The following is a 26631-nucleotide window of genomic DNA, read 5'->3' as shown; positions in this document are numbered from 1 at the left end:
GCTCTGCTCAGTATTGATCCCTTCAGTCCCCTCAGCACTGCTGCCACATCGCTCTATTCTCCTCCCTGTTTGCAGGTCGGCTGCGTTTCATAACTTTGTTAAGGTGACGCTGCAGAAGAATCCCAAGAAGAGACCCAGCGCTTCCAAAATGCTGAGCGTAAGTGGGCAGTGGGGCGGCAGTTCCATCATTCCGTGCATCAGGGGCTCGTCAGGGCTCCATCAGGAAAAACACAAGCAGGGTCAGCTAAAGAATTACAAGAATTTAATTAATATAATAATAACAGCAGTGATCAGGGGAGGGGGAAAAAGGGCCGAAACGTAAGAAGAATGCTGAAAGACTCACTCTTTCTTACTCCTGGTACCATTCAGTGACATAAAAACACCCTCTTACAGGAATAAGAGGGCTTCATCATGAGGTGATGAGGCTGCCTGATTAGTTTATACGTCCGTCACAGCCCCCATGGTCAGTAAGTGTGTAATGTGCCCTCCCCTCCCCCCAGGACTCCAAACATTGTCTCTTTCTCCACTATCTGCTCCCTGGAACGTCAAGAATAGCAAAGAAATCCGAAACAGAAATGGCCATTAATAAAAAAATTGGGCAGGGGGAAGTCACTTTTAAGTGATTTAAGCAGGAAAAAGTGTTTTACTGACCGCCCTTAATGTGGCTAAGGGCAGGAGACATAACGCATAAGGCTTGCCATACTGGCTCAGACCAAGGGACCATCAAGCCCAGTATCCTGTTTCCAACAGTGACCAAGCCAGGTCACAAGCACCTGGCAGGATCCCAATGGGTAGATAAGATTCCAAGCTGCTTATCCCAGGGATAGGCACTGGATTTCTGAAACTCCACCTTAATAATGGTTTCTGCACCTTTCCTCCAGGAAGTTGTCCAAACCATTTTTAAACGCAGCTACACTAATAGATTTCACCACATGCTCTGGCAATGAATTCCAGAGCTTAATTATGCATTGAGTACAAAAATATTTTCTCTTATTAGTTTTAAATGTACTTTTTGAAAGAGTAAACAACTGATTAACATTTACTGGTTCCATGCCATTCGTTATATTATAGACCTCTATCATATCTCCCCTCAGCCGTCTCTTCTCCAGGCTGGAGTCCTAACCTCTTTAGCCTTTCCTAATAGGGGAATTGTTCCATCCCCTTTATTATCTTGGTCACCCTTCTCTGTACCTTTTCTAATTCTGCTATATCTTTCTTGAGATGTGGTGACCAGAACTGAACACAATACTCAAGATGAGGTCTCACCATGGAGCGATACAGAGGCATTATGATGTTCTCTGGTTTGTTCTCCATTCCTTTCCTAATAATCCCTAGCATTCTCTTTGCTTTTTTGGCTGTTGCTGCTTCACACTGATTACTAACTGCTCCTCCAAAAGTTGGGGGTACTGACTGTGTCTCCTGCACCCCAAGGGATATAGGACACTGACTGCTCCCCAAAGGATTGGATGACACTGATTGTCTCCCCTTCTCCTAGTTATTGGACACTGACTGCTTCTCTGAAGGTTGAGGGTCACTGATTGCTCCCACTGAAAGTTATGGGGCATTGACTGCTCCCCCTAAGTATTGGGGGCACTGACTGCACCCCTTGAGGATTAGGGGACACTCATTTCTCCTGCAAAGCTTCTCCTGCACTGAGTGCCCCCCCTGAGCGTTATAAGACTTTGACTGCTCTGCCCCATCAGGGGTTAGAAGACACTGACATGACATGGACATGACGTAGACAGCTCAGCTGAGGTTTGGAGGACACCTTGAGGGTTGGAAGCTTCTGACTGCTTCCCAAAGGTTGGTGGACACTGATTACTCCACCTTGAGAGGGTTTTAGGATGCTGAGTGCTCCCTCTTGAGGGTCTGTTGGACACTGACTTTCCCCAAAGGCTGCTCCCCCATCGCTGATATGATGAACATTGCCAGATGATATTCCTGCTTTCCCTCAGCACCAGTTCGTGATGCAGTCTGGGCTGAGCCGAGCCCTGGCCCACGAGCTCCTGGAAAAACTTCGAAACCCGGAGAAGCACTGCAGCTACGCAGAGGCAGAGGAGGAGGAACTGGAGGTCAGCATGGGAAGGTGCAAAGGAGGGGAGGCGAGGCCTTGGCAGTGGCACCAAGGGTAGGGCATTAGAGGACAGGGGCAATGGGTGGGGGGGGGGGCAATAATGGGGAAGTGATGAGGGAAAATGGAGGGCAGCTGAGGGAAGGGGAGGACAGGGCAATGGAAGGGAGTAAAAGTGATGATGGGGAGAAGAGGGATAATGAATGGAAGAAGAGTAAGGAAATATAATGGCGGGGAGGTCTGATGATGGATGGTGGGGAGAAAATAAGAACATAAGAAATTGCCATGCTGGGTCAGACCAAGGGTCCATCAAGCCCAGCATCCTGTTTCCAAGAGAGGCCAAACCAGGCCACAAGAACCTGGCAAGTACCCAAACACTAAGAAGATCCCATGCTACTGATGCAATTAATAGCAGTGGCTATTCCCTAAGTAAACTTGATTAATAGCCGTTAATGGACTTCTCCTCCAAGAACTTATCCAAACCTTTTTTGAACCCAGCTACACTAACTGCACTAACCACCTCCTCTGGCAACAAATTCCAGAGCTTTATTGTGCATTGAGTGAAAAAGAATTTTCTCCGATTAGTCTTAAATGTGCTACTTGCTAACTTCATGGAATGCCCCCTAGTCCTTCTATTATTCGAAAGTGTAAATAACCAAGTCACATCTACCCATTCAAGACCTCTCATGATCTTAAAGACCTCTATCAAATCCCCCCTCAGCCGTTTCTTCTCCAAGCTGAACAGCCCTAACCTCTTCAGCCTTTCCTCATAGGGAAGCTGTTCCATCCCCTTTATCATTTTGGTTGCCCTTCTCTGTACCTTCTCCATCGCAATTATATCTTTTTTGAGATGTGGCGACCAGAATTGTACACAGTATTCAAGGTGTGGTCTCACCATGGAGCAATACAGAGGCATTATGACATTTTCCGTTTTATTCACTATTCCCTTTCTAATAATTCCCAACATTCTGTTTGCTTTTTTGACTGCCGCAGCACACTGTACCGACGATTTCAATGTGTTATCCACTATGACGCCTAGATCTCTTTCTTGGGTTGTAGCACCTAATCTGGAACCTAACATCGTGTAACTACAGCAAGGGTTATTTTTCCCTATATGCATCACCTTGCACTTGTCCACATTAAATTTCATCTGCCATTTGGATGCGAAGGAGGAGAGGAAGGGTTTGATAATGAAGGGGGGTGAGGAGGAAAGGTAGAGAGAATGGTGGGGACAGGGAGTACAATTGAGAGGGGAGGAAAGGGAGAATGGAAAGTAGAAGAGGATTGTGAGAATGGAGAGTGGGGGGAGAAGCACCAAGGAAGAGAGGGGGAGTGCTAACAGGGGAAGAACAAAGTGGAGCGGGAGTGATAAATGGAGGGGAGAGTGGAAGGGAAGAAGGAGTGCGCCTGATGATGGAGAGTGGTGTCACTGGAGTAATAAATATTTTATATTTTATATTTGTAATCTGCTCTGGATAAAAGAATCTCTGAATCTTTACATTCCTTGATCAGGTCCCGCCTGCCATTCCCCACAGGATTCAGTCTACCACCCGCCACAGCAAAGCAGAAAGAACCAGCTCGGACATGAAACGTGAGTGCATGAAACGGGACAGCACTGGAAGGGGTCCCCCGCGCTGAGACCTGGCTGCGCTGTGCGCCTGGGTGTGCTCCCTGCGCTCAGCCTCTTCTCTCTCTCTCTTTTCAGTGCGCCAGATTCGCTTTGAGCAGCTGCTGAAGAGAGAGGTGGAGCCCGGCAGCACCGTGGTACGTCTGCCTTCACTTCCCGCCGTCTCCTCTGTCTGCCCCTAAATTTCACCACCCCTTTTCTGCCCTCTCCCGTCCACCCCAGAGCATTCTGATATTTGGAGTTCCCTGCTCCTGTGCAAAATCCACCTTAGAGTTGCCAAACAGGTGAAAGGACTGGCCAAAGTCTGCCTCCGTAGCCCAGATCCCTGGGCGGCTCTGTGACATTTCCCCCTGTTAAGTCTCCACGTCTAAACAATTTCCCTCCTCACTCCTGCCTGACTCTCTGGATTAAGTGTCACTGACGGGGACGGCTGCCATGCACAGGAAATGGAGGGGGGGGGGGGTGTCTCCGTTGCCACGGTGACATCATAACACGCTCCCCGGCAGCCGTCCGATGAGGTGGCTGTGAGCGGGAAGTGCCTGGCCTGGCGGATCTGGGGCGCTGGAGGCGTTCAGAATCTGGAGCCCTGAAGGTCATTGCATTCCCCCCCCCCCCCCCCCCCGAGGCTGAAGCAGGGCATCTGCGTTTGGTCCTGGGTTCGGCTCCGAGACGCAGAGGGACAAGTGGGATTATGACAAGAGACAGGTGTTTGTATAGTGGGGGTAACGGCTGCATAATGTGGTAGTAAAGCTTAGCTTCCTGACAGAGGGGCAGATAACAAAGCCCCTTGACATGCAGTCAGCCTGTAAAGCCTGTGTCTTGCTAGTCTCTTGGGGGCAATTTCAGGTCTTTTGCATGATGGCAAACACTGCATGTACTTTTTTACCACCATCCAGAAGGTCATTTTGCACCAGTTAAAATATGCAAGTACTATCACTTTAAAAATCACAGCGGGTGCAAGATACAGCCGGCCACGTGCCCCAGGTCGGCCCAAAGGTCCATCGAGCCCAGCATCCAGTCCCCGACAGTGGCCAGTCTGGGACACAAGTACCTGGGAGATCCCCAAAAAGTAGATCCCTTTCCTGTTGCTCACGCCCGGGGATAAGCGATGGCTTTCCCCGGGTTCATCATGCTGATGATGGTTTCTGGATTTATCCTCCAGGATCTTCTCCAAACTGCTTTCAAATCCAGCTATGCTGGATGCCTTGACCACATCCTTCCGCAAATGCAATCTATCTGCGTGGACGTTCCCGCCCCTGGTAAAGCCTCCTCTGCTGGGACCCTGTGTGCGCTGTAACCTACATTGAGGATGGGAGCTTTCAGACAGCCCAGTTATGCCACATTCAGCCCCCACCTTCTCGTTAACTTAGCCAAATGCACCCTTTCCCCTTTCTTCACAGAACCCACATCGTTACTTCTTATCTCTGAAAGAAGCGATGTTGTTCTGTCCCTGTAGCGGGACGGTGAGCTGGAATCCGGGATCATCCCCGCAGAAGCAGCGCAGGGCTGCAGGGCAGGACTGGAGCTGGTCTTCTGCCTAACTAGCCCCCTCCACCATAGGCTGAGCCCTTTGGGTTCTGCGGACTGGTAGGACTCGTCTTCTGCAGAACATCAAGGTTGAAGCTGGATTCAGGCACAGGCAGGGCTGGTACTGAGGGCAGACAGGAGCTGGATACAGGCAGGGCGGGTACTGAGGGTAGGCAGGAGCTGGATACAGGCAGGGCTGGTACTGAGATTAGGCAGGAGCTGGATACAGGCAGGGCTGGTACTGAGGGCAGACAGGAGCTGAATAAAGGCAGGGCTGGAGGCAAGGCTGGTACTGAGGGCAGGCAGGAGCTGGATACAGGCAGGGCTGGAATACGGTACAGGCTGGGAGCTGGAACATGGTACCGGAAGGGCTGGAGACAAGGCTTGAGTTGAGGCAAAGCCTTGACCAGAGGCAAGGGCAAGGCATGGGACAGCATACAAGGGATTGGGCAGGGCAAGACAAGGACTGGACAAGGATAGGTCTAGACAGGAGCTGGGCAAGGACAGGACTAGACAGGCAACAAAGCAAGAAAGCCCAAACAGGGCACAAGTCAGACTAGGTTAAGCTAGAAAGCCCGAAGATCACAAGGTAAAGCAGGAAAGTCCAAGAGGGCACCGAGCATGGTAGGTGGGTCTGAAAGGCTGCAGAGCAAGATCAGGAAGCCTGGAAAGGGTCAAAAGGAAGGCCTGGAAGGCTGCAGAATAAGACCAGAAGGCCTGGAAGGGCCCAGATCTAAACAAGTAGGCCTGAAATGCCACCAAGCAAGGTAGACGGCCAAGGCAGGCTGCAAGGCAAGGCAGAAGGCCAAGGGTAGGCTGCAAGTCAGGACAGAATAGCAAGGAAAAGATGGCCAGGTCAAGGAGCTGAAGTGACTCAAAGAAGAGGCACTGAGGGAATGGACAGGCTGGGTTAAGTAGGGCTGAAACTGAGGTGTCATGTGATCAGCAAGGCCATAACTTGCGCAGCTGTGAGCAAGGCTCACTGAGGACCCCTGGTGGAAGGGAGGCTGTGCTGCAGGTGGAACCATAACAGTTCCTGGTAGCCAGGCCATGTCTTTGAACTTATGTAGCCTGGTTGAACACATCTGAGAAATGATCTCTGACCCATTGCTCAGAGTCGGGCCTACTTATACTAAGCAGCCTTGTCACGCTGCTCTGTGGGACATTGACAGGAGTTTTGAACAGGTGGGAGGGGAGCTGAAAGTCATGGTGCAGGACATCGGGGGTCACATGAGGTTAGGTTTCAATAGGGTATTATCCTTGCAGGGGACCCTGAGCAGGAAGGACTGAGGGGGTGAGTAAGGGGGACAAGACCTTCAGCCTTTGCTGGATTCTCTCTGTTTTGTTTCTTCCCTTGCAGGACCAGTTCTTGACAGTTGATTATGGTTCATCCAACAGGATTTCTAATTCCATGGGCAGCAGCCGGTAAGAACAGCTGGGGCTTGCAGCTCAGCTAGGAGGGACCACCCCTACATCCCTAGCTCTCCGTCTCTGCACGGCACATGGGGCCGAGAACCCTGCTTCACCCCCATCTCATCATCTGCATGTCTGCCCTACACTTGGGGGTAGGGAAAACCACTTTACCAGCTAGGAGAGGGGAGACAGGGAGAAGAGAGCCCTTGCTGACCAGTGCTGGCTCTGACACCCCTTTTTGTTTGACAGGGGAGATAAGAGCTCAGAATCAGAGGATGATTATGACGATGTGGACATGTGAGTCGCCTTCTGTTCCTGATATCCACTGGTTTATTTATCAGATCACTGCATCACGGTGTTGGAGGACGGAGGAGGGTTTACCTTTCTCTGGGGGGGGGTGGGGGTTGTCTTTTGCCAATGTTCTTACCTCCAATTTTTCTTTGTTTTCTTGGTGATCTCTGGATGACTCTTCAAGACCAAGCAACTGTAACTCAAACAGGTAACAACAAGAGGGAAGATATTGGAGCAGGCCACCGTGAGCCCCAGCTTTACGGGGCCAAGCAGAGCTGAACTGGGGATGCATAATTTATCCCTGCTGCTGCTTCTATGCTTGCTGCCAAGCTGCACGGGTGGTCGGTGACCTCTCACTCTAGGACAATCTCACGGATACTCGGGGCTAGATTTATTTTCTCCCGGTCCCCACTCTTAGTGCACTCTCAAGTGCCTTCAGTATTTATGACCCTTTGCAGGACGTTGCTCCATGTCAGTACCTGACGTGACATGATGTAGTCTGACATGCTCTCTCCTTCCCTTTTAGCAACACGTTACCTGCTGCTGATGTTCCACCCCCATTACCACCTAAGGTAAGCTCTCTCCCTCTCTAGATCCTACATTCCCCCCCACTCCCCTCCCCTCCCCCTTGGCATCCTAGTGTCCTGACAGTACGGAGCACATGGGAAATACCTGCAGAGCTCCAGATTCACCCAGAAGTAGAGCTCTCGCTCTGCAGATAGTGCAGTTTTCTTACGGGCATGCTGTGGATGTGGCCCCTGGTTTCCCATGATCCTGCATCCACTGGTTTGACTCGCATGGCACTTATGTTCTTAATGTTTCCCAGTTCGACCCCTGAGTCAGGTCTTGCACACCCCCCAGCTCAGCATCCACAGCCCTTTGGGGAAGAGGGAGTAGTGGTCATGACTGAAAGGTGACACCTAGTGGCCGGATTCAGGACTGCAGGGAAACTAATTATGTTGCCTGCTCTGGCTCTCTTCAACCGCCCTGGACTTTTTCCTCCCCATTACGAACCTTTTCTCTTCAGTGATGCCACCACACCAAACTCCCCCTGGTATGGAGAGGTGCTGGGGGGAGGGGGAGGGGGGCTGGTCTTTTGCTTGGCGATTGCAGTAATTGTTGGGGCTGAGCCGATCAACTTGTATTCGCGAGCCTCGCCCTTTTCTCGGCTTCTGTGAAGGGGGAAAGGTCATGCGAGTGGACCCTGGCCAGCTCGGCCCTCGCAATTACCGCCTGCTGCCGCCACCACTGACCAGCCACGTTTCCTTTCCTTCACAGCCTAAGTTCCGTTACTCGTTTGGTGACAATGGCACGGAAGAGGATCTGTTACAGACAGCGGGTTCACCCGGCCAGCACCCTGCTACCTCCGTCTCCTTAGTGAGGTGCGCCAGTGGGCCAACCACCAGCAGACCTCCGCTGCCCCCCATCATCAGGAGGCAGCACCTGTCAGCCAGCTCAGGTAAGGAGGGGTGAGGGCTGCCAACCGTCCCCTGGAGCATCTCAGAGGTGGGAAACAGCAGCACCCAGGGAATGGCCTTAACCTTTCATCTCTGGAGACTGAACAGCAACTGGAATTTGAATCACTCGTGTCATGCATCATGGAATCAGACAGTTGTGCACTCTGGAATTACTAGATATAGCCCAGACTGTGACCTCTAGAGAAACCGCTGGAGCACAGAACTGTCCAGTACAGCCTCATATACATTAAGGGGACAATTTAGAACAGCCTCTGTCCTCCACCCTGCTAGAGTCCCTTAGGAAAATTGCCCATGAGGTTTGCACGTACAAAATGCCCCCTGTGGGCCAGCCTGGTGGCTCAGTAGCACTGCCGGGCAGAAGGTCTGTCACTGTCAGGGACAGGATGCTGGGCTCGATGGACCTTTGGTTTGACTCGCATGTCACTTGTGTTCTTAATGTTCCCCAGTTCGACCCCTGAGTCAGGTCTTGCACACCCCAGCTAAGCTGGGGATGCTGCCGAGGCAACATCCACAGCCCCTTGGGAAAGAGGGAGTAGTGGTCATGGCTGAAAGGTGTCACCTAGTGGCCGGATTCAGGACTGCAGGGCACCGTAAGGACCCCCGTCTGGTGCATAAGCCCCTGGCCGGGGACAATCGTCGAAATGACCAGAATGGAATAGGAAATAGGAGAAACATTTGCAGGCGCTTGTGAATGAAGGCTCATGGTACAAGGATTCAGGCCCTGGTTCTGACTGGACCGGAGGCCCAAAGGAACAAGAAGAAAACTGATGGGTCGAAAATAAAAATAAAATAAGAAAGCGCCCACGGTAGACTTGCACCTGCTAGTCCCGAGGATGGCCGATCCCAGGTAAAACAGTGCGTCTGCAAATGCCTGCGTGGCGTTTTCTCTCCAGACCTCCAGTTTTACATCCAGGGCAGTTTACCCCAGCAAATCACTCTGAAAACTGCCTTCTTTACCTGGCTATCTTGTCCCAGGGGAAATACTTTCAGCCAGAGAGATAAATAAAGCTTTCCCGGGGCGTGCTCAGGCTGGGGGAGCGAGAGGAGCACGTGTGGCAGGTTAGCCCCGCTCCACGGCCCCCTCAGAAGGAGCAGGTGCAAATAACATGGGCACTTTGCACACAGGCGCCTCTGCCCGGGGAGTTCCCCTTTGAATTCCAGCCATAGGGTGCACGTGAACAAAAGCGCATGCATGTCTCTGAAAAGCGCAGGCCGCTGAAAATGATCCTGAAATGACCCATCTTTATCTTTGTAATGTCTACTGCAGGACAGAGTCCTGGGGTATCCGCACTGGGAGTATTAGGGGGTTGGAAGCAGCCCGGGGAGGGGGGGGGGATACTCTACTGGTGCATTTCTGCTGGGGGTGATGGATGGAGGTGGGGGTATACAGACCTGGGGTATTTCTGCTGGGGGCAAGAAATGGATGGAGGGCATATACAGCTCTTGGGTATTTGTGCTGGGAGTGTTGGGGGGGTGGGGGCTACAATCCTGGGATATTATACAGAGGTGGAGGAGGATTAAAGTCCTGGAGTATTTGTATTGGGGGTGATAGGGGTGGAGGGGGTATTCATGCAGTAGGCAGTGACGGGGGGAGGGTTAGTCCTGGGATATTTATGCTGCTGGGAGTGATGGGAGGTGGAGGGGATTAGAGTCCTGGAGTGATGGGGGATATATGACCAGTGTGGTTCATGTCTGCTTTCCCCTCTTTGCCTTAGATCCTCTGCTGTGGTCCAGTGATAAGAGCAAGGAGCAGCCCCCATTGCTCCCACCCAAGCTAGAAAAGAAGAAGAGATGGGTAAGGGTCTGTCAGGCTGAGTGTCTGGGCGCAAAGGGACAGCGAAAGGCAGCAGGAGGTGAAGGTATTAGCAGTGTTTGCCCCCTGTGGGAGGATGGGATTGGAGACCTCAGTACTCACATTAAGAAGCCATTGTGGTGACCTGGGGGCCATCGTTTCTGCTTATGTCCAATCGAAACCTTGTCGTTCCCAGCATGCCCTTCCCAGCTTAAACTCGGCTGTTTGGTTGGAAAGCATTTCAGATTGTTGCAGTGTGACTCTGTCATGGTGTGACCCTGGTGTGACGACCCTGGCGGCTGACACGGTTGTGACTCTGGTTTAGAGACCCTGCAGAGTGTTGCAGCAGTTACGCTGATTTTCTGATTTTTGCTTTTGTTTTCTGTTAGGTTTCCGCTGAATGCAAGAAACCAGCACCAGTCAGAAAGCAAGTGAGTCTGATCACAGTCTCTCACACCTCCTGTCTGTATTTCCATCCCGGATTTAAGTTTGACATTGAAAAGGACTTTCCAAGTATGTTGAGTCGATTTGCTCACAGAAGCAGTGGGATCTTCCATCCTGGAGAATTTTAAGAGCAGGTCAGGCACAGTCCTCTCTGGGATGGTTTTGATAAAGTGGACACTGCCAGCAGGCGGAGGATGGTTTAAGACAGCCCAAGCAGTCTGTCACTTGCCAGAGGACACTTACGGGCTGGACTCTGGCTCTTCATACACAAAGCACTATTCTTCACAAGCAAATTATATAACCAAACAAACACCAGTAGGTCAATTATTAGCAGGAGCTGCCGTCTCCTCATCTGGCAGGGGGCCTGTCTGTGTCTCCCTGAGCCTAAGCTTTAATCTGTAGAGCATGAAGAAGTTATAATCACCTGGGTCATTCCCATTCCTACATATAAAAAGCTCGATGCGAGAAAATTGGATATTGTGGTAAAGGAGAAAAGCACATGAATGGCATTTCTGAGAGAAGTATCAGTAGCAAGAAACTATTCTGTGGACTGTATGGAGAGAGAGAGAGAGAGAGAAGATCTTCAAGTGTCACATGATGCAATTGGAGACCATGGAAGTGTGGCAGAAAGATACAGAAATTGTCCCAATTATATTGGGTGCCACTGGCCTGATTAAGAAGCCTTTCCTCCCCTATGAGGAAAGGCTGAAGAGGTTAGGGCTGTTCAGCTTGGAGAAGAGACGGCTGAGGGGGGATATGATAGAGGTCTTTAAGATCATGAGAGGACTTAAACGAGTAGATGTGAATCGGACTAGGGGCACTCCATGAAGTTAACAAGTAGCACATTTAAGACTAATCGAAGAAAATTCTTTTTCACTCAACGCAGAATTAAGCTCTGGAATTTGTTGCCAGAGGATGTGGTTAGTGCAGTTAGTGTAGCTGGGTTCAAAAAAGGTTTGGATAAGTTCTTGGAGGAGAAGTCCATTATCTGCTATTAATTAAGTTTACTTAGGGAATAGCCACTGCTATTAATTGTATCAGTAGCATGGGATCTTCTTAGTGTTTGGGTAATTGCCAGGTTCTTGTGGCCTGGTTTTGATGGACCCTTGGTCTGACCCAGCATGGCAGTTTCTTATGTTCTTATGTTCTTAATCCCCTGCTCATGGGAACAGCCCTGTAACCAGAATTTCTTTCCTTAAGATGGACCCAGGCCAGAAACTTGGATGTGAGGGTTTCTGAGGGTTTCTCCTTTACAGACGTATTAGGTGTCTCTTGAGGTCCCTTCCTGCCCTGTCTGTTTCTCTTGTTATGCTGGGGTTGCATGTGGCGGAGATGGGGGGAGGGGAGGTGTTGTTTATTCAGGGTTTTCTCCGGCTGCTTGAAGCTTCATTTGCTCAGAGGAATGCCATCATCAGTACCGGCTCCATGACCTCCATGTTCTGTCCGTAATTCCTTTCACAGGTCGGCTCTCTCTTCAAGAAAGTGTTTAACGGCTGTCCCTTAAAGATCACCTCCAGCACGCCGTGGACACACCCCAGCACGAAAGGTAGCATGGCTCCTCCTCCTTCTCCTCCCCTGGGTCATCCTGCCCTTCCTGTCCAGAGTTGGGCATTTATGCTTTGTAGCAGCAGAAGTGGGAAACACAAAACTGACCTGCATAAAATGGGCTTTTTGAAATTACCCAGCCCCTGTGCCAATACAAGGACCTGTGCTGTGAAACAGTGCCTGTGCTTTTATCCCCAGGGGAAAAGGGATTTTCCAGGGATGGGGGGGAGTGAAAACACTTGTGAAGATTTGATTTTCAAACCTCTGTGTGCACTTTTTCCCCCTCACAAACGGCAGAGCGCAACCTGCTGTTTTTGACCTCGCAGGTCAGACTTCCAAAGGGAAGCTCTGCCCCTGGAAACGTTGCGCCCTCTGCAGGGAATCTGAACGATGCCACCCTGGTGGGGGCAGCAGTATGCACGGGGAGGGCAGGGTGGGTAGGGTGGCGATGCATGGGGGAGGCAGTGGAGGAGGCCGGGATGGTAATGCGCAGCTTCTTTTCCAGATCCACATTTAATCCTGGGAGCAGAGGAAGGGATTTTTATATTGAACCGCAACGAGCAGGAAGCTACCCTGGAACTGGTGAGAGGAGCGCGATTTCAGACAGCGTCCTGTGCAGTGAGACCCTGCAGTCTCAGTGGTGATGGGCCATCTGCTACCATCAGCGCCCGCGGCCTGTCTCACTCCTAGGGAGTCATTGCACTGGGATAGTCCTGAGTTTAGGGAACCAAAATTGTTCTGGCGAACTTCACGTGTTTGACGAGACTGCATCCAGAGTGTCCTGCACTGGAGTTTGAGGGCCTTTTATCTTTATCTTTAAGGTTTATTTTTGTAGAATTTGTTGGGTTTCAGCAGGTCAGGTCCCAGCATGCTCCTCTTCCTGCTGCTGTGATGTCACACTGTCACTAGTGCGCACAGGACCTGCATAAAACAGATTTGTTTGGCAGGCCCTTGCAGCCTAGGCTAATCATAGTCTTCCATGATTGCTCCCTTCAGTGGGCTTGGAGGTAGCTGATGTGCCCAGGCTAGGATGGACAGACACTGCTGCAGGATGGGGGTGGCTCTGGGTTGTGGATTTGCTCTGTGGCAATGCTAATTCTGTCACCTCCACTGCATAGTCTAATGCTGACAACAGACTTACTGGATTCACATGATCATGTTTTAGGCTATCAGAATAAATCAAAGCTTTTGCTTCTGCTTTGTGGGACGGACACATGGTCAAAGATGTACACAGAGACACACGCTGTCATAGATGTATAAAGAGACTCACAAATAGACAGACACACACAGATATATATGGTCAGAGATGCAGAAATGGATACACACAGACACAGAAATGGATGCACACTGTCCCAACACACAAACAGAAATACATGGTCGGATACATTTGCCGAGACACACAGTGTTACCATCTTGGCCTGGGCTATTGGCAGCTGCGAGGGTTATAGACAACTTCCAGCAACTCCACCTTGCAAACAGAATCAAATCTCACCTCCTCACCTCCTTCTCTCTCCCTCTTCTCTATTGCAGTTGTTTCCTGGCAGGACGACTTGGGTATATTCAATTAATAACGTACTAATGTCTGTCTCAGGTGAGTACTGGATTTGGAAGAAGGGGAGGGGGGAGTGGTGAAACAGGGCCTCAGGAGTGTCTCAGAGTTTTACCTAATAACAGAAGGGGGGTGAATTTGAAATTAAAGTTGGGGAGATGCCTTTTCATTGGGGAGGGGGAGTACTTTAGCTGGCTGACAGGAGCGTGGGAGGGGATTCTTCATTTGATTTCTGGACCCTCTTCCTTCACCCTGTCTCTTGTTTTTTTCTTTTTTCTAGGGAAAGTGTCTCAGCTGTATTCTCACAGCCTCGTGGGCCTGTATGAGCAGACAAAGAAGGAACACAAGTCTGTCATTCACATATCCACGCACAGACTACTACCCAGGTACATCCCACCCCCAGGGCAGGGGGAAGACGGGACAGGCTTTGTAAGCAGATTCTGCTTCATCTCTGGGGTGTGGAGGGAGAGGAAGGTGGGATGTGGGAGTTGCCCGTATCTGTGTTGATTTGTTGTGTGTTGTGTTTCCCCCCCTTATGTATATCTGGGTGCATTTGGTGCGTGTGTCACTATCTGTGTGTTTGCTGTGTATCTGTGCGAGCTTCGACAGGAGACTGTCCCAAAAGGCTCTGCCACCTGAGGGGGGGAGGGAGGTGCACCCTGCTTATCCTGACTTTTCCTAGGGGGAAAGGTGGTAGGGAGAGTTCAGCTGGAGTACACATTCGGGTGAGAGAAGGCGCCCCCTCATCTTGGCCCCCCCCCGTATTTATCTGTCTGTTTGATACCCTGGTAGGAAGAATGCCGTCTCCAGTAAGGTTCCTGACACCAAGGGCTGCCGGCTGTGCTGTGTGGGTGAGTAGATGGTGGCATCAGCCCACGGTTGATCATTCGTTCACCGATGCTTCCTTGTTTACCTCTACGCTGCCGCCTGTTCTGTTTCACAACTCTCTCAGTGGGGCCCGTGCCAGGGGCCGGAGCCAGGGGTCAGGTGTGATCTCTTACCCTCCTGTCCTTTCACACTGCCATGGAAGAGAGCAGGCTGAGAACCAGGGAAGCCAGGGTTCAAATCCCGCTGATACTCCTTGTGACCTTGGGCAACTTATTTACGCTCTGCTGCCTCAGGTACAAACCTAAGGGGGTCATTTACCAAGCCACGGTATTTTTCCCCTGGAGTGGGGCGAGTCTAATATCGTGGCAGGCCAGCTTCATTTTGAAGAGGAAGCGTGCTGGACCCAGAGCCTAGGGGTTGTTTCTGGCCCTGCTAGACCATCGGGTGTGCCCAGGACAGGTTGGTCAGGGTATTTGGGGAGGGGGGAGGGGGTTGCTACTGCCGGAAGGAGCATTTGGATCAGGGCGGGTTATTGGAAAGGGGTGGGTGGGTGGGTAAGGGGCTGGCTATTCGCTGTATAATTTAAAAATTGTGTTTAACTTTTTCTTCTGCCTCTAGAGATGGCGGGGTGTGGGGAGTGCATAGGGGTCTCACAAGACCCCCAGGGGGGAAGGTGTCTTTTTGGCTACGATGGCCCTTTAAGAACCAGCCCAGGAGCATCAGGATGCGCATTAAAGTCCCGATGCTCCCAGGGAAAGTTAGCCACAACGCCTGAGTTGCATCAGTAGCATGGGATCTTCTTAGTGTTTGGGTAATTGCCAGGTTCTTGTGGCCTGGTTTTGGCCTCTGTTGGAAACAGGATGCTGGGCTTGTTGGACCCTTGGTCTGACCCAGCATGGCAATGTTCTTATGTTCTTATGTACCTAGTTTTCAGGAAAATAATGCAGCTTGCGGTTTTTGAGGCAAGCCGCACTATTTTATTAGCATAAAATTTAGTAGTAATGAGCTACTTTGCATGCATTCACAAAGCATATGCATGAGAAGCAGCTTATTACCATACCAGCATTATTTGGGTTAAATAATGTGTAATATCTAAATACCATGCGTTACTGCTGTATTAGGTGTTTAACTTGGTAAATAGCATTTATTGCAGAGTAATCACCTAATGCATCTTATCAAAGGACCCCCTTATGTTGTAAGCCCTCAGAAGACAGGGTGACACCTACTATACTTGAATGTAACTTGCCTTGAGCAGTTCTGACCTCTGACTGGGGCTGGGGGCCTAGAATTAGGGGTGATGTGTTATTCTCCTGTCCTTTCACAGAGCAGATTTCTCAGACTCAGCCTGTTATTCTTCTGAACTCTCAGACTTGGGGCTAGCTGTGGTTTGTTATGTTGTGCAGTGCTGGATACAGGGGCATGACACTCTCCTGTCCTTTCACAGAGCAGATCTCTCAGACTCAGTCTGTTATTCTTCTGAACTCTCAGACTTGTGGTTTGTTATGTTGTGCAGTGCTGGATACAGGGGCATGACACTCTCCTGTCCTTTCACAGCACAGAACTCTCAGACTCAGTCTGTTATTCTTCTGAACTCTCAGACTTGGGGCTAGCTGTGGTTTGTTATGTTGTGCAGTGCTGGATACAGGGGCATGACACTCTCCTGTCCTTTCACAGCACAGAACTCTCAGACTGGCTGCCAGTTCTTGTGTGGGGCACTGGAGGCCGGGGTGATCCTCATGCAGTGGTACGAGCCCATGCAGAAATTCATGCTAGTGAAGGTAGGAAGGTGGAGGTGCAGACATGTGCCTGACTTGTCAGATTCATCCCCTCCCCTCCCCTTCTTTCTACCTTTGATTTCCATGTGAGTTTCTGCACATGCATCTATGTCTGTGTATGCAGGTGGATGCATGTGTGCCTTCAGGTCATTACACATAAGGGTACGTCTGTCATTTTCAAAAGCTATTTACCTGGTGTCATGTAACACCTTATCACTACTCCTATCACCTACTCAGAGTTAACCCCATGGACACAGGGGAAGGTCCTGCCAAGCGTTGCTCAGGTCACCTGTAAAGATACTGGGGGATATTCATGCTGTCCAAGCCTCACTCAGAGCCAAGCAAGTATCCCCAGCCTCAGTATGAACTATAGTGCTGTAAAAGTCAGAGCGCTTCCTGCAGGCTAGCTTAAGGGGAATAAGCTTTCTTCTGGGGAAAACAATTAATTGTAGTGCACATAAAGACCCCTGCGTAAAAGGGCTGGCTGGAAATTGCCCACCCATAATGTGGCTCCACACTGCTGGTGCAAAATACCTGTGGAGAAAGTGCGGTTATGGAACCTTGTGCCTGGCTCCCGACTGCCTCATTGCTTCGTTTATATAGATGGGATGAAATATTGCAGTCAGGGATTGCGACCTGTAAGCTGGGCCATTCCCACCTAGTGAGATTTATAGGATAATAGGATTGAAAACATTTTCATTTTACCTCTGCCACTTGCCACCAATCTCCTGGGTTCTTGATTTGATGGTCCCCCATCCACTAAGAAATATTTGGTTTAGGGGCAGAATTTTGATGGCAAATCTCTAATTATCTTTTTTTTTTCTTTGAAAGATTGCTTAGTTGATTGACTGCGCACCTTTCTTTGTTTCTCAGCACTTTGACTTCCCACTGCCAAACCCTCTGAGTCTTTTTGAGATGCTGGTGGTCCCGAAGGAGGAATACCCCATGCTGTGCATCGGAGTCAGCAAGGGCCTTGCCGCTAGCTCTGCCGTGCAGTTTAAAATCATCAACCTCAATTCTGCCACCTCCTGGTTCACAGACCTGCACTCTGGTGAGGGGAAGGCATATTCTACAGTTGTTCGCAACTGAGGGGTTCAATTAGACGATAAACTATCCTTTGAAGTTCATATGTCCTCGTTTATCCGAAAGGTGTTTTTGAAATTGAAACAATTAAAGAGAGTTATGGGTTGGGTGAGCTTTGGGGCATTTTAGGTTACTATTCAGGCAATGGCTTCCCCAATATTTGACTATTGTAATGGAATCTCGATGGGGGTAACTGCGAAAAATATGCAACGTCTTCAAGTAATGCAGAATAATGCAGCCAGACTGTTTTTCGGACACCCAAGAAGGGTTAATGCTAGCCCTCTTTTTTTTTTTTTTAAAGAATTGCACTGGCTTCCCATCAATGGAAGGATAACATTTAAGATCATGACTTTAATGTTTAAGGTAAACCAGAATGAGGGTGCAGAATAGCTAACCAGTGAAGTGCAGAGATAAATCCCAGGACGTAATTTACGATCTGCAAATGGCCTATTATTTATAGTTCCTGGGGTTAAAATGATCCAAAAAGGCCTTTCGGAGGAGGATGTGCTCGGTGTTTGGGTCCGTGCTCTGGAACTCAGCCCCTTTGGATATTAGGCTCCCTGTCATTCGGAAAGAAAGTGAAGGCGTGGCCTAATCCTAAACTGGAGTAGGACTAAGTGAGTGGTTTTAAGTAATAGCAGCACTGAAAGCGTTTTTAAAATTGGAATGTTTTTTATTATTTTAATTGATCTATTGTATATTGATTATTTGCTCTGTTGTAAACCGCTCTGACCAGAATTCTGTTTGTGCGGTATAGAAGCATTGGGAAATAAATAAATAAACATTACGTGGGGATGTGCATTCGTTACATCTGTTTTGGCGGTTTCTGTGTACCTCGCGGACTTTATAGTCCACGGGTAAAAACATATAGTCTGTGTGTGCTTTTAATAGCGAGCTATGCACATATTTACCCATGTACTGTAAAGTCCACGAGGTATATGGGTACTGCCGAAACGGATGCACAGCCCTAGTATTATGTGGCTTGGGGGATAGAAGTGTGTGCGAGGTGAGCCACCAGATGGCTCTAGCTCACAATGAACAAGTGTTAGCGTGTGCACGTGATGTGACAAGAGGCATCTGTGCACACGTGATATTTGTAAGGAGTGTGTATGACTGAGTGACGTGCACAAGGTGCAGGTGAGATGTGGATTCTCGTGTCCTTGTGCCTGACTTTTGTCTCTTCACAGAGACATCTTACAGCAGGGATGGTCGGTCCTCGAGAGCCATAAACAGGCCAGGTTTTCGGGATGACCACAATGAATATAAATGAGGTAAATTTGCATACAGTGGAGGCAGCACATGCAAATCTTTAACATGCATATTCATTGTGGGTAACCTGAAAACCTGGCCTATTTGCAGAGCTTGAGGACCGGAGCTGGCATTGCTTTCTTCAAAACACAGAGTCTTTGTTGCGGAACTGAAAGAGCAATTAAGAAATATGAGAGGAAGGAATGGGGAAAATTGTACATGGTGGCTTACTCACTTATCTCCTCTTCCTAGGCAATTCAGAATCAGGTCCTATGCAAGTGATCCAGCTGGAGAGTGACTTGGCGTTGGTTCTATTAGACAGTGAGTGTATAAATGCCAAGAATCCATCCTGTATGAGAGATGGACTGCCGGTTCCTCTTATTTATGTCCTTCATCTGTTGTCCATTGATCTGGCTATCCAACCAAAAATCCACCTGTAAAACTATCCAGCTATTTATCTGTCCCATCTATCCAATCTTTCATTCACATATCCATCCGACCAACTGTCAATCCCTCTAGCCAGGCATCCGCTATCCATCGTCCATTCTTTCATCCATCCATCTAGCCCACCATTCACCCATCATCATCGTCATTTATTTATATCACACTCAAGGGAACTCAAAGTGTGCTACAACAGGATAAGGATCTACAATGGATTTATGGAACAATAAACGAATAGAAAATAAAGAATGGGATCCATAAATAGAAAATGAAGAGCAATCAAGTACAGTGCATGGATAGTGCAGAAGAAAATGGTGCCGGACATACTGCGTCCATCAGACTATCATAAGAATAAAGTATAAATAAGTAAATAAAATAGTGCAGAGATGTGCAGTGCTTAAGTGGTGCAGCGCTGGGCATGCAGTTATGGCATATGAGATAGATGCTGGATGTCCTTTTGAAATTGTTTATTATAGTGGAGGCATTGTCAGGGGACTCAGGTTACTGCTACAGGCTGAAGGCTGCCCCAAAGAGCCAGGCAGTCATAAGTTTCAGAAGGTCTGGTGATCTGGTGCTAGTTTAATGTTAGGTGGTAGTAGAGGGCCTTAGGTTGTTTATGGGATCTGAACCATTTCAGCAATTATATACGTGAGTAGAGAGTTCCAAAGGGTTGGAACAGATCCTGAGAAGGTTCTCTTTCTGGTTCTGGCTAGGTGTCTATCCTCGGGGGCTGGGATAACTAGACGGGCTTGTGGCAACAAGCATAGAGGGTGTGAAAGTGTGCATGGAGTGAAGCACTTAGAGAGGTAGAGTGGTCCACATCCTTTGACAGTTTTGTAAACCAGGAGCAGGATTTTAAACTTGACACAGTACAGTGTTAGTCAGCGAAAGGTTTTAATATTGGTATTGGTGTGATTGTTACAAATTTGCTTATTTTTAGCATCATTCGCACTGCTGTCTATCTAATTAATTATCTTTGTATTCAACTAGTCATTTATCTATCCATTCATTCATCTTTTCCTTTATCTATCCAAGCAACTAGCCATTCATCCATCCATCCATCCAAATATTCGACTATTCTGCTATCTAACCTTTCTGCTATTCAGTCAACAAGCCATCTTTCCAATCATACATACTAACAACCAATCATTCAGCTATCTTTCTATCTATCCAACCAACCTTTCATCCATCCATCCAAATATCAGACTATTCTGCTATCTAACCTTTCTGCTATTCAGTCAACAAGCCATCTTTCCAACCATACATACTAACAACCAATCATTCAGCTAGCTTTCTATCTATCCAACCAACCTTTCATCCATCCATCCAAATATCTGACTATTCTGCTATCTAACCTTTCTGCTATTTAATCAATAAGCCATCTTTCCAACCATACATACTAACAACCAATCATTCAGCTATCTTTCTATCTATCGAACCAACCTTTCATCCATCCAGTCATCTAACCTTGCATATTTCCAACCAACCGTTTATCATCCATCTAGCCAACCATACATCCCTCCAACCAATCATCCAGCTATCCAAACAACCATCCATCCATCTAACCCTCCTTCTAGCCAACCTCAATGAAAAAAAGAACAGAGCACTTGAAGGCTAGGATATAGAGACCTTGAGAACTTAGGAGAAAAACTGATATGATGTACCAGTAAAGTATTTTATTTTCTCTGAAGACGAGGCAAATCACTGAATCACACTGATGGTTACCTTCACATTGACACAGAACACATTTCCAGGAAAAACCCGAAGATCCCTCTGGACCTGTGCAGCAATTCCCGTGTCCCTGTGGCTATGCAGTGCACCTCAGTTTGTCTTTTTCTGCCCAGAACAAAGGATACATCTTTTTCTCAGCTAATTGCTGCACTTTTTTGCTGTGTTGCTTCAGAGAAATTGCTGTATTTTAGACAAAAATGTGCCAAAGTATTATTTTGCCTTCCCAGTTAGTGCTGTAATCAGCTTTTTTAATGTCAAGTTTTCTTCATTTTTCGATGTTGCTGTCAGTAGGTCCTATTAACCCCTGTTTTCTACTGGGCCCTTCTACCTTTCAAGATTTCTTATTTTTATTTTACATCATCTGTTTTTGTAATGATGGCAGAGAAGCGGCTTCAAGGAGTATCAGATTGTCATAAGATCCACTACAAGTGCCAGTGCAAGGATCACAACAGCATCTACTCTAGGATGAATCTGTAGACCATTAATATTCACAAGATGAGATAATGCACACTTGGATTGGAAAGAGCTATTGATCTATCTGGAGTGGACTAAAGGCCAGATTTGTATTTCTTTTGACCCAACAAGTCTGAAATTGCAGTTTCAAAGAGAACACTAAATGGAGAGCAGACTGCACCTCCTTCACTTCCTCCCAATCTGGTTTGACCTTGTCAAGGTCTTGGCTGTTTCAGAGGCCCATCTGAGGGCTACCTCCTCTGAAGGAATATTTAGAGCCATGATGTGGACTCAGCGGCGGACTCACGATGTCGGACCGGCCCAGGACACATCACATGGTCTGCCAAGCGCGGCTCTGTCACGGCAGACCACGTGACTGGAGCGATCGGCCCACCGGGGGATGCCCGATCCCCCGATAGGCCAATCCGCCCCATGTGGACTTTAGTTCACACCGTTGTTCAGATGCAGATTCCCATTGTGATGGCGGGGTTGGGTCTCTCTGAGGAGTTTATTCTCCAATTGCTGTAGGGCCCATTATTTTATTTAGGGTGGTGTTTCTTAAAAAAAAAAAAAAAAAAAAAAGCCCAAAGAAAAAAAAACACAAAGGGAGTAATTTTCAAAAGGATTTACATGCTTAATACTGGGTTTTACAGGTATAAATGCACTTTACGCGTGTAAGTGGGCTTATGAAATTGCTACAATACATGCAATTGAATTGTCCATAGATTTTACCTGCATAAGTGCACTTTAAGTATGTGAATAGGCTTTTGAAAATTGCAATGATAGTAGGTTACATTTATGTGCGTAACTCCTGTGAAAATTACCTCCAAAAATAATGACCTCATGCTGGCACCGTCCTGTAATACTTTTTAAATTGTAAATGACAAACCTTCGCCAGGGAGTCCTATCAGTGGGACTCAGGGATTCACCTTGCCTTCAGAGAAACCAAAGCTGGTTACCTGTAACAGGTATTCCCTGAAGACAGGCAGAGCACCAGTCCCACCTCCCCTTGCACCACCCCTCCTGGAGTGAGGCTTATTAGCTTAATAACAGGACTCAGAGATATTGCACAGCCATGGAGGTACTCCCTGGAAACGCCAGAGCCATCGGATGATGTCACTCATCAGTGTGACTGATTCCCCTGACTCCAGAGAATACCCGGTGCATGTAAAGGTTAATAAAGGGCATGATGATAGAAACTCTGTCCAACCTTCCATCTATCCAGTCATCCATCTCTATAACTATCCATTTATTCATCCATCCATTCATTCATCTAATCCACCCATCTGTCCCTCTGTCTCTACAGCATTCAGCATCCAAGTAATTCTCCATCCATCCAAACTTCCATATACATCCAGCCAATGGTCCCAGTGTTTCCCAACCCTCTCCTGAAGACACCCCGAGCCAGTCAGGTTTTCAGGATTTCCATAATGAATATGCATGAGACAGATTTTGCATACCCTGGATCTCCAGTGTTTGCAAACCTATCTCAATCATTTATTTATTTATCTGTTACATTTATAATCCGCAATATCCAACATTATTGATCTATGCGGCTTGCAGTGCAAAGAATACAGAAACCTTTATCATAACGCAAAGATTTTACAGTATTTAAACATTTTTCATATTTTACCCCATAAGCTTGTTTAAAAAGATCCTTTTTTAAAATTTTCCTAAAAAAATTTCAACTCCTCCATTTTCCTCCAATCTCTCTCATGCATATTCATTATGGATATCCTGAAACCCGACTGGTTCATTCATCCAACCTTCCCTCTGTCCTTTCAGCCAGTTATCCGTCCGTCTTTCCTGTGCTCTGTTCAGCCTGCCATCCTGTTTGCTTCTCTGGCACATCACCTGCCTGCGTGTGTCCGTGCATGCTTACGTGTGCGTCTGCACCCGGGAGAGGGGCTCCAGAATGAGGTTTGGAGTGTAAATTCTACATGGTTTGGGACTTAACCAGAAAAACTGCGTTTTTTTAAATTTCCACCACATTCACTGGCATTTGTAATTTGCCTCACATGATTGTTTCATTACAGGCGAAACATAAATCTTTTAAAATAAAATTAATTAAATAATAATAAAAAAAAGCTGGCAGTGAATTAATCCAGCTGCGTCGTTCTCAGGATAAAAACTTAGCCAGATTATTTGGAGGCGTTACGGGGTGGGACCTTAGTCAGATGACTCCAGTCTTATCCAGGTAAGTTGTGTGGATAAGTCTGCTCATGATATGATGCAGCCCTAAAGTTACCCAGATAAACCTCTCCGGATAACTTTGATTATGTGGGAATACTCACTGGTGCTGCAGCCACCACGCTGAACAACTCCTCTGAGTGTCCGGATAACTTCCCCAGACTGCCCTGCGGCCGAATAGTGACCTCTACCGTTTCGTTGTCAGCGTCGGACCCTTTACTCTCTTCTGCTTTCCAGATATCCTCAGGGTTGTCAATCTTCACGGGGAGCTGAGCAGGAAAACATCAGTGCCGGAAATCGTCTTTAACGTCTGCGTGGACTCAATAGGTAGGTGAGCACGGCTATCACCATCACTCGCCCTGCTTTCTGGTGCCGAGGGAAGGGGATTGCCTCCTCTCCTTCACAGTCACCACCAGAAAGGGGATCAGCTCTTCTCCCTCCTGTTCACCAGGGAGAGGATTCCCCACCACGGTCACCAGGGAGGGGCTCGGTTAGGCCTGAAATGTGTTTAAAACTCTGCTTTGTCTAAATTCTGGGACTTGTAATCCTGCTTTTACTAACGCCAGCAGTGCAGAAAGCGTGACACGGAGAGGATTGCTACCCGCAGAGGAAGCATGCCTCAGATGGACTGTTACTCAGAAAAACCGTGACACAGAAGGATTATTATTATTAATTATTACACTTAATATAAGGATGGTTATCTGTCGAAGAAAGTGTGACTCAGATGGATTGATACTCAACAGAGAATGTGTTACTCATACGGACAAATTATTACTATTTGCTCTCTGACTCAGATCTGCTCTGTTGCAGCTCACAGAAAGAATGGGATCCAAGTTTTCTGGAGGCACGGCGTGCAGGTGCGGCAGCTGTGCTCTGCAGAGGTAGGTGCGCAGCAGTCAGCCTAGGGAATGCTGGGAGCACAGTATAAAGCAGTGGGGGTAATGCGTGGGCCTCTGCTCCTGCCGCTTTGCTCAGTGTGAGGATGCGCCCCAGGAAATGTTGGGAGCACATTGTAAGGGAGTGTGGGTAATGGATATCTCTGCTCCTGCTGCTGCCCTCATAGCACCATCTGGTGCGTGGAGGAAGGAAGCCACGTGGACCTCAGACTCTTCAGGCCTGTCTTCTTCTGCTGCAGGTGCTGGAGGAGCTTGAAGACCAGAGCAGAACCTTCAGGCTCGTGGGATCCGACAGGTGAGTACCAGCTCTTCTGCCTTGAACCGTCTCGTTATGTGCCCTCTACCTCCCCTGAAGGCCCTTTGGTTGATGCCTACACCTTGTTTTGGGTAACAGATTGGAGAAAAGGTTTAGGAGCAAGCTCCTAAACAGTTAAGGTTAGAAATTAGTTATTCTGTGGTCAAGGCTTAGGCAGGACTAACGTCAGGTAGGACTGCTGAGTAAAGATATAAGATGTGCCCAGCACCCTGTCTCCGCCAGTGGCCAGTCTGGGTCACAAGTAGCCAGCGGATGCCAAAGAGTAGATCCAGTTCTTGTTGCTGACTCCCAGGAGTAAGCAGTGGCTGTCCCAAGTCTACCTGGCTAATAATGCTTTTTGGGCTTTTCCTCCTGGAACTTGTCCAAATCCCTTATAAACTCCACTGTTCCAGATATCTGCCTTACTCTTTCTGGCAACAAATTTCATAACTTCATTGTATGTTGAGTGAAAAAATATTTTATCTAGGGGCTCCCTCCATGTTAGTCTTATGGAGTGAGCCCCTAGTTTTAGTGCTATTTGAAAGGGTAAATAACTGCCCTCTGTTTACCTCTGGTCTGGAGTTTTTAGATTTGGCGTTATGCTTAGAAACAGATTGGGGGTTGGAGCTTAAAATCTGGGGTTCTAGTTAGGGACGTAAGGCAGGTACTTACTGTGCCGGCAGGTGTTCATATGTATATATGTGTGTGATTGTGCACACATACCTATAGGTGCGTGTGTGTGTTCGTGTACACATATGCGTGTACTTTTAGGTATGTGTGCGTGCATACATATTTGTGCACTTTTGGGGTGTGTTGTGTGTGTGTACATATGCATGTACTTTTAGGTGTGTGCGTGCACAGTTACGTGTGCACTTTTAGGGGTGAGTGTGTGTGTGTGCGCGCACATATGCGTGCACTTCTAGGTGTGAGTGTGTGTGTGTGTGTGTGCATGTACATTCCTGCAGACCTCAGCGACTGAATGCTTTCCCTGTTATATCCTGGTTCTTATGGTTCTTGCTGTCTCTGTAGAATGATTGTGGTAGAAACGAGACCGGTGGATGAGCCCGGAGCATCCAGTAACATCTACATAAAGGAGTGAACTCCAGCCATCCCCAGCTGCTCCCCAGGAATGCATCGTCTGCTCTTCTATCTTCTCTGCTCCAGCGAGGCGGACGCAAGGAAACAAGAAGCCACACATGGAAAGGGTTAGAGTGCCAGCAGCGTTTTCTTCCTTCGGACTGGCCCTTCACTTCATGTATGAACCTTTGCTACCACAGGGAAAGACGACTCTGCCCTCCAGTTATAGTGTGACAGTGAGGGGAGAGGAGAGAGTTGTTCAGCAGCCCCTCCACTCCTATTGCACCCATTGCCTAGCACGACAGATTCCTGCCCCTGGTAGGGGTTGAGGGAGCAGGAGCAGGAGCAGCAGCATCCGTTTACAGACTGCCACCTGCATCGTCCTCTCAGAGACCTCAGCAGGACTCTGCCCGGTCTCTCTTTTTAAAACACTCTTGGTTTCAATAAATACAGACACACAAACCGTGCCGTTCTGCACTGTGCTCTCTCTTTTGTGGGTGACAAGGTCACAGTTCACTTCCTCTGAGGGACGCCCGAGGGAGGGGTGCAGTTCTTTGAAGGTTTGCATCTGATGGCACAGAGGCCTTGCAGCGCCGGCCGGTTCCCAGGCAGGATCACACTATGGTCTTCCTTTAGGCTGATGGCAGGGTTACGGTGAGCGGCTGGTGCCTGCCGGCGGCCGTTCAGGAGGTGATGTAATAGGTGAAATCATTTCCATGTAATGAAACTCTGAAGCTGTAAAAAATAAGTTGCTTTTATAAAGTTGTTTGTGTTATGGGTTTAAACACCCTGGCAGAATTCTTTCTTCTCTCCAGTCAGCATCTCCAAATGGGTTGATTTTGCATACCCATGACAGGAGTGAACCTCACTCGTAAGC

At 48.3% G+C, this 26631-nt stretch overlaps 1 protein-coding gene across 3 annotated transcripts in view; it reads left to right on the top strand.

Moving 5' to 3' along the window:
- MAP4K1 (mitogen-activated protein kinase kinase kinase kinase 1) overlaps positions 1-26220 on the top strand; it is a 62091-nt gene extending 35871 nt beyond the window's left edge. The window contains exons 11-33 of one of the 3 annotated variants that reach the window (XM_029571054.1): positions 76-157; positions 1956-2072; positions 3584-3662; positions 3777-3835; positions 6586-6650; positions 6888-6935; positions 7114-7137; positions 7456-7501; positions 8208-8388; positions 10123-10202; positions 10589-10630; positions 12105-12189; positions 12694-12770; positions 13719-13779; positions 14018-14123; positions 14530-14588; positions 16240-16343; positions 17214-17391; positions 18924-18992; positions 23724-23813; positions 24297-24367; positions 24622-24677; positions 25707-26220. In XM_029571054.1, coding sequence (XP_029426914.1) covers positions 76-157; positions 1956-2072; positions 3584-3662; positions 3777-3835; positions 6586-6650; positions 6888-6935; positions 7114-7137; positions 7456-7501; positions 8208-8388; positions 10123-10202; positions 10589-10630; positions 12105-12189; positions 12694-12770; positions 13719-13779; positions 14018-14123; positions 14530-14588; positions 16240-16343; positions 17214-17391; positions 18924-18992; positions 23724-23813; positions 24297-24367; positions 24622-24677; positions 25707-25776 — 1849 coding nt within the window. In that variant the 3' untranslated portion in view covers positions 25777-26220. The remainder of the gene's footprint in view (positions 1-75; positions 158-1955; positions 2073-3583; positions 3663-3776; positions 3836-6585; positions 6651-6887; positions 6936-7113; positions 7138-7455; positions 7502-8207; positions 8389-10122; positions 10203-10588; positions 10631-12104; positions 12190-12693; positions 12771-13718; positions 13780-14017; positions 14124-14529; positions 14589-16239; positions 16344-17213; positions 17392-18923; positions 18993-23723; positions 23814-24296; positions 24368-24621; positions 24678-25706) is intronic. The other 2 variants (XM_029571055.1, XM_029571057.1) reach the window with 2 other exon arrangements.
- Positions 26221-26631: the final 411 nt, after the last annotated feature.

Source organism: Rhinatrema bivittatum, chromosome 11 (assembly GCF_901001135.1).
Source record: "Rhinatrema bivittatum chromosome 11, aRhiBiv1.1, whole genome shotgun sequence".
NCBI lineage: Eukaryota > Metazoa > Chordata > Amphibia > Gymnophiona > Rhinatrematidae > Rhinatrema > Rhinatrema bivittatum.
The sequence above is the reverse complement of the archived record's forward strand: the minus strand, read 5'-3'. Positions and strand labels throughout refer to the sequence as shown.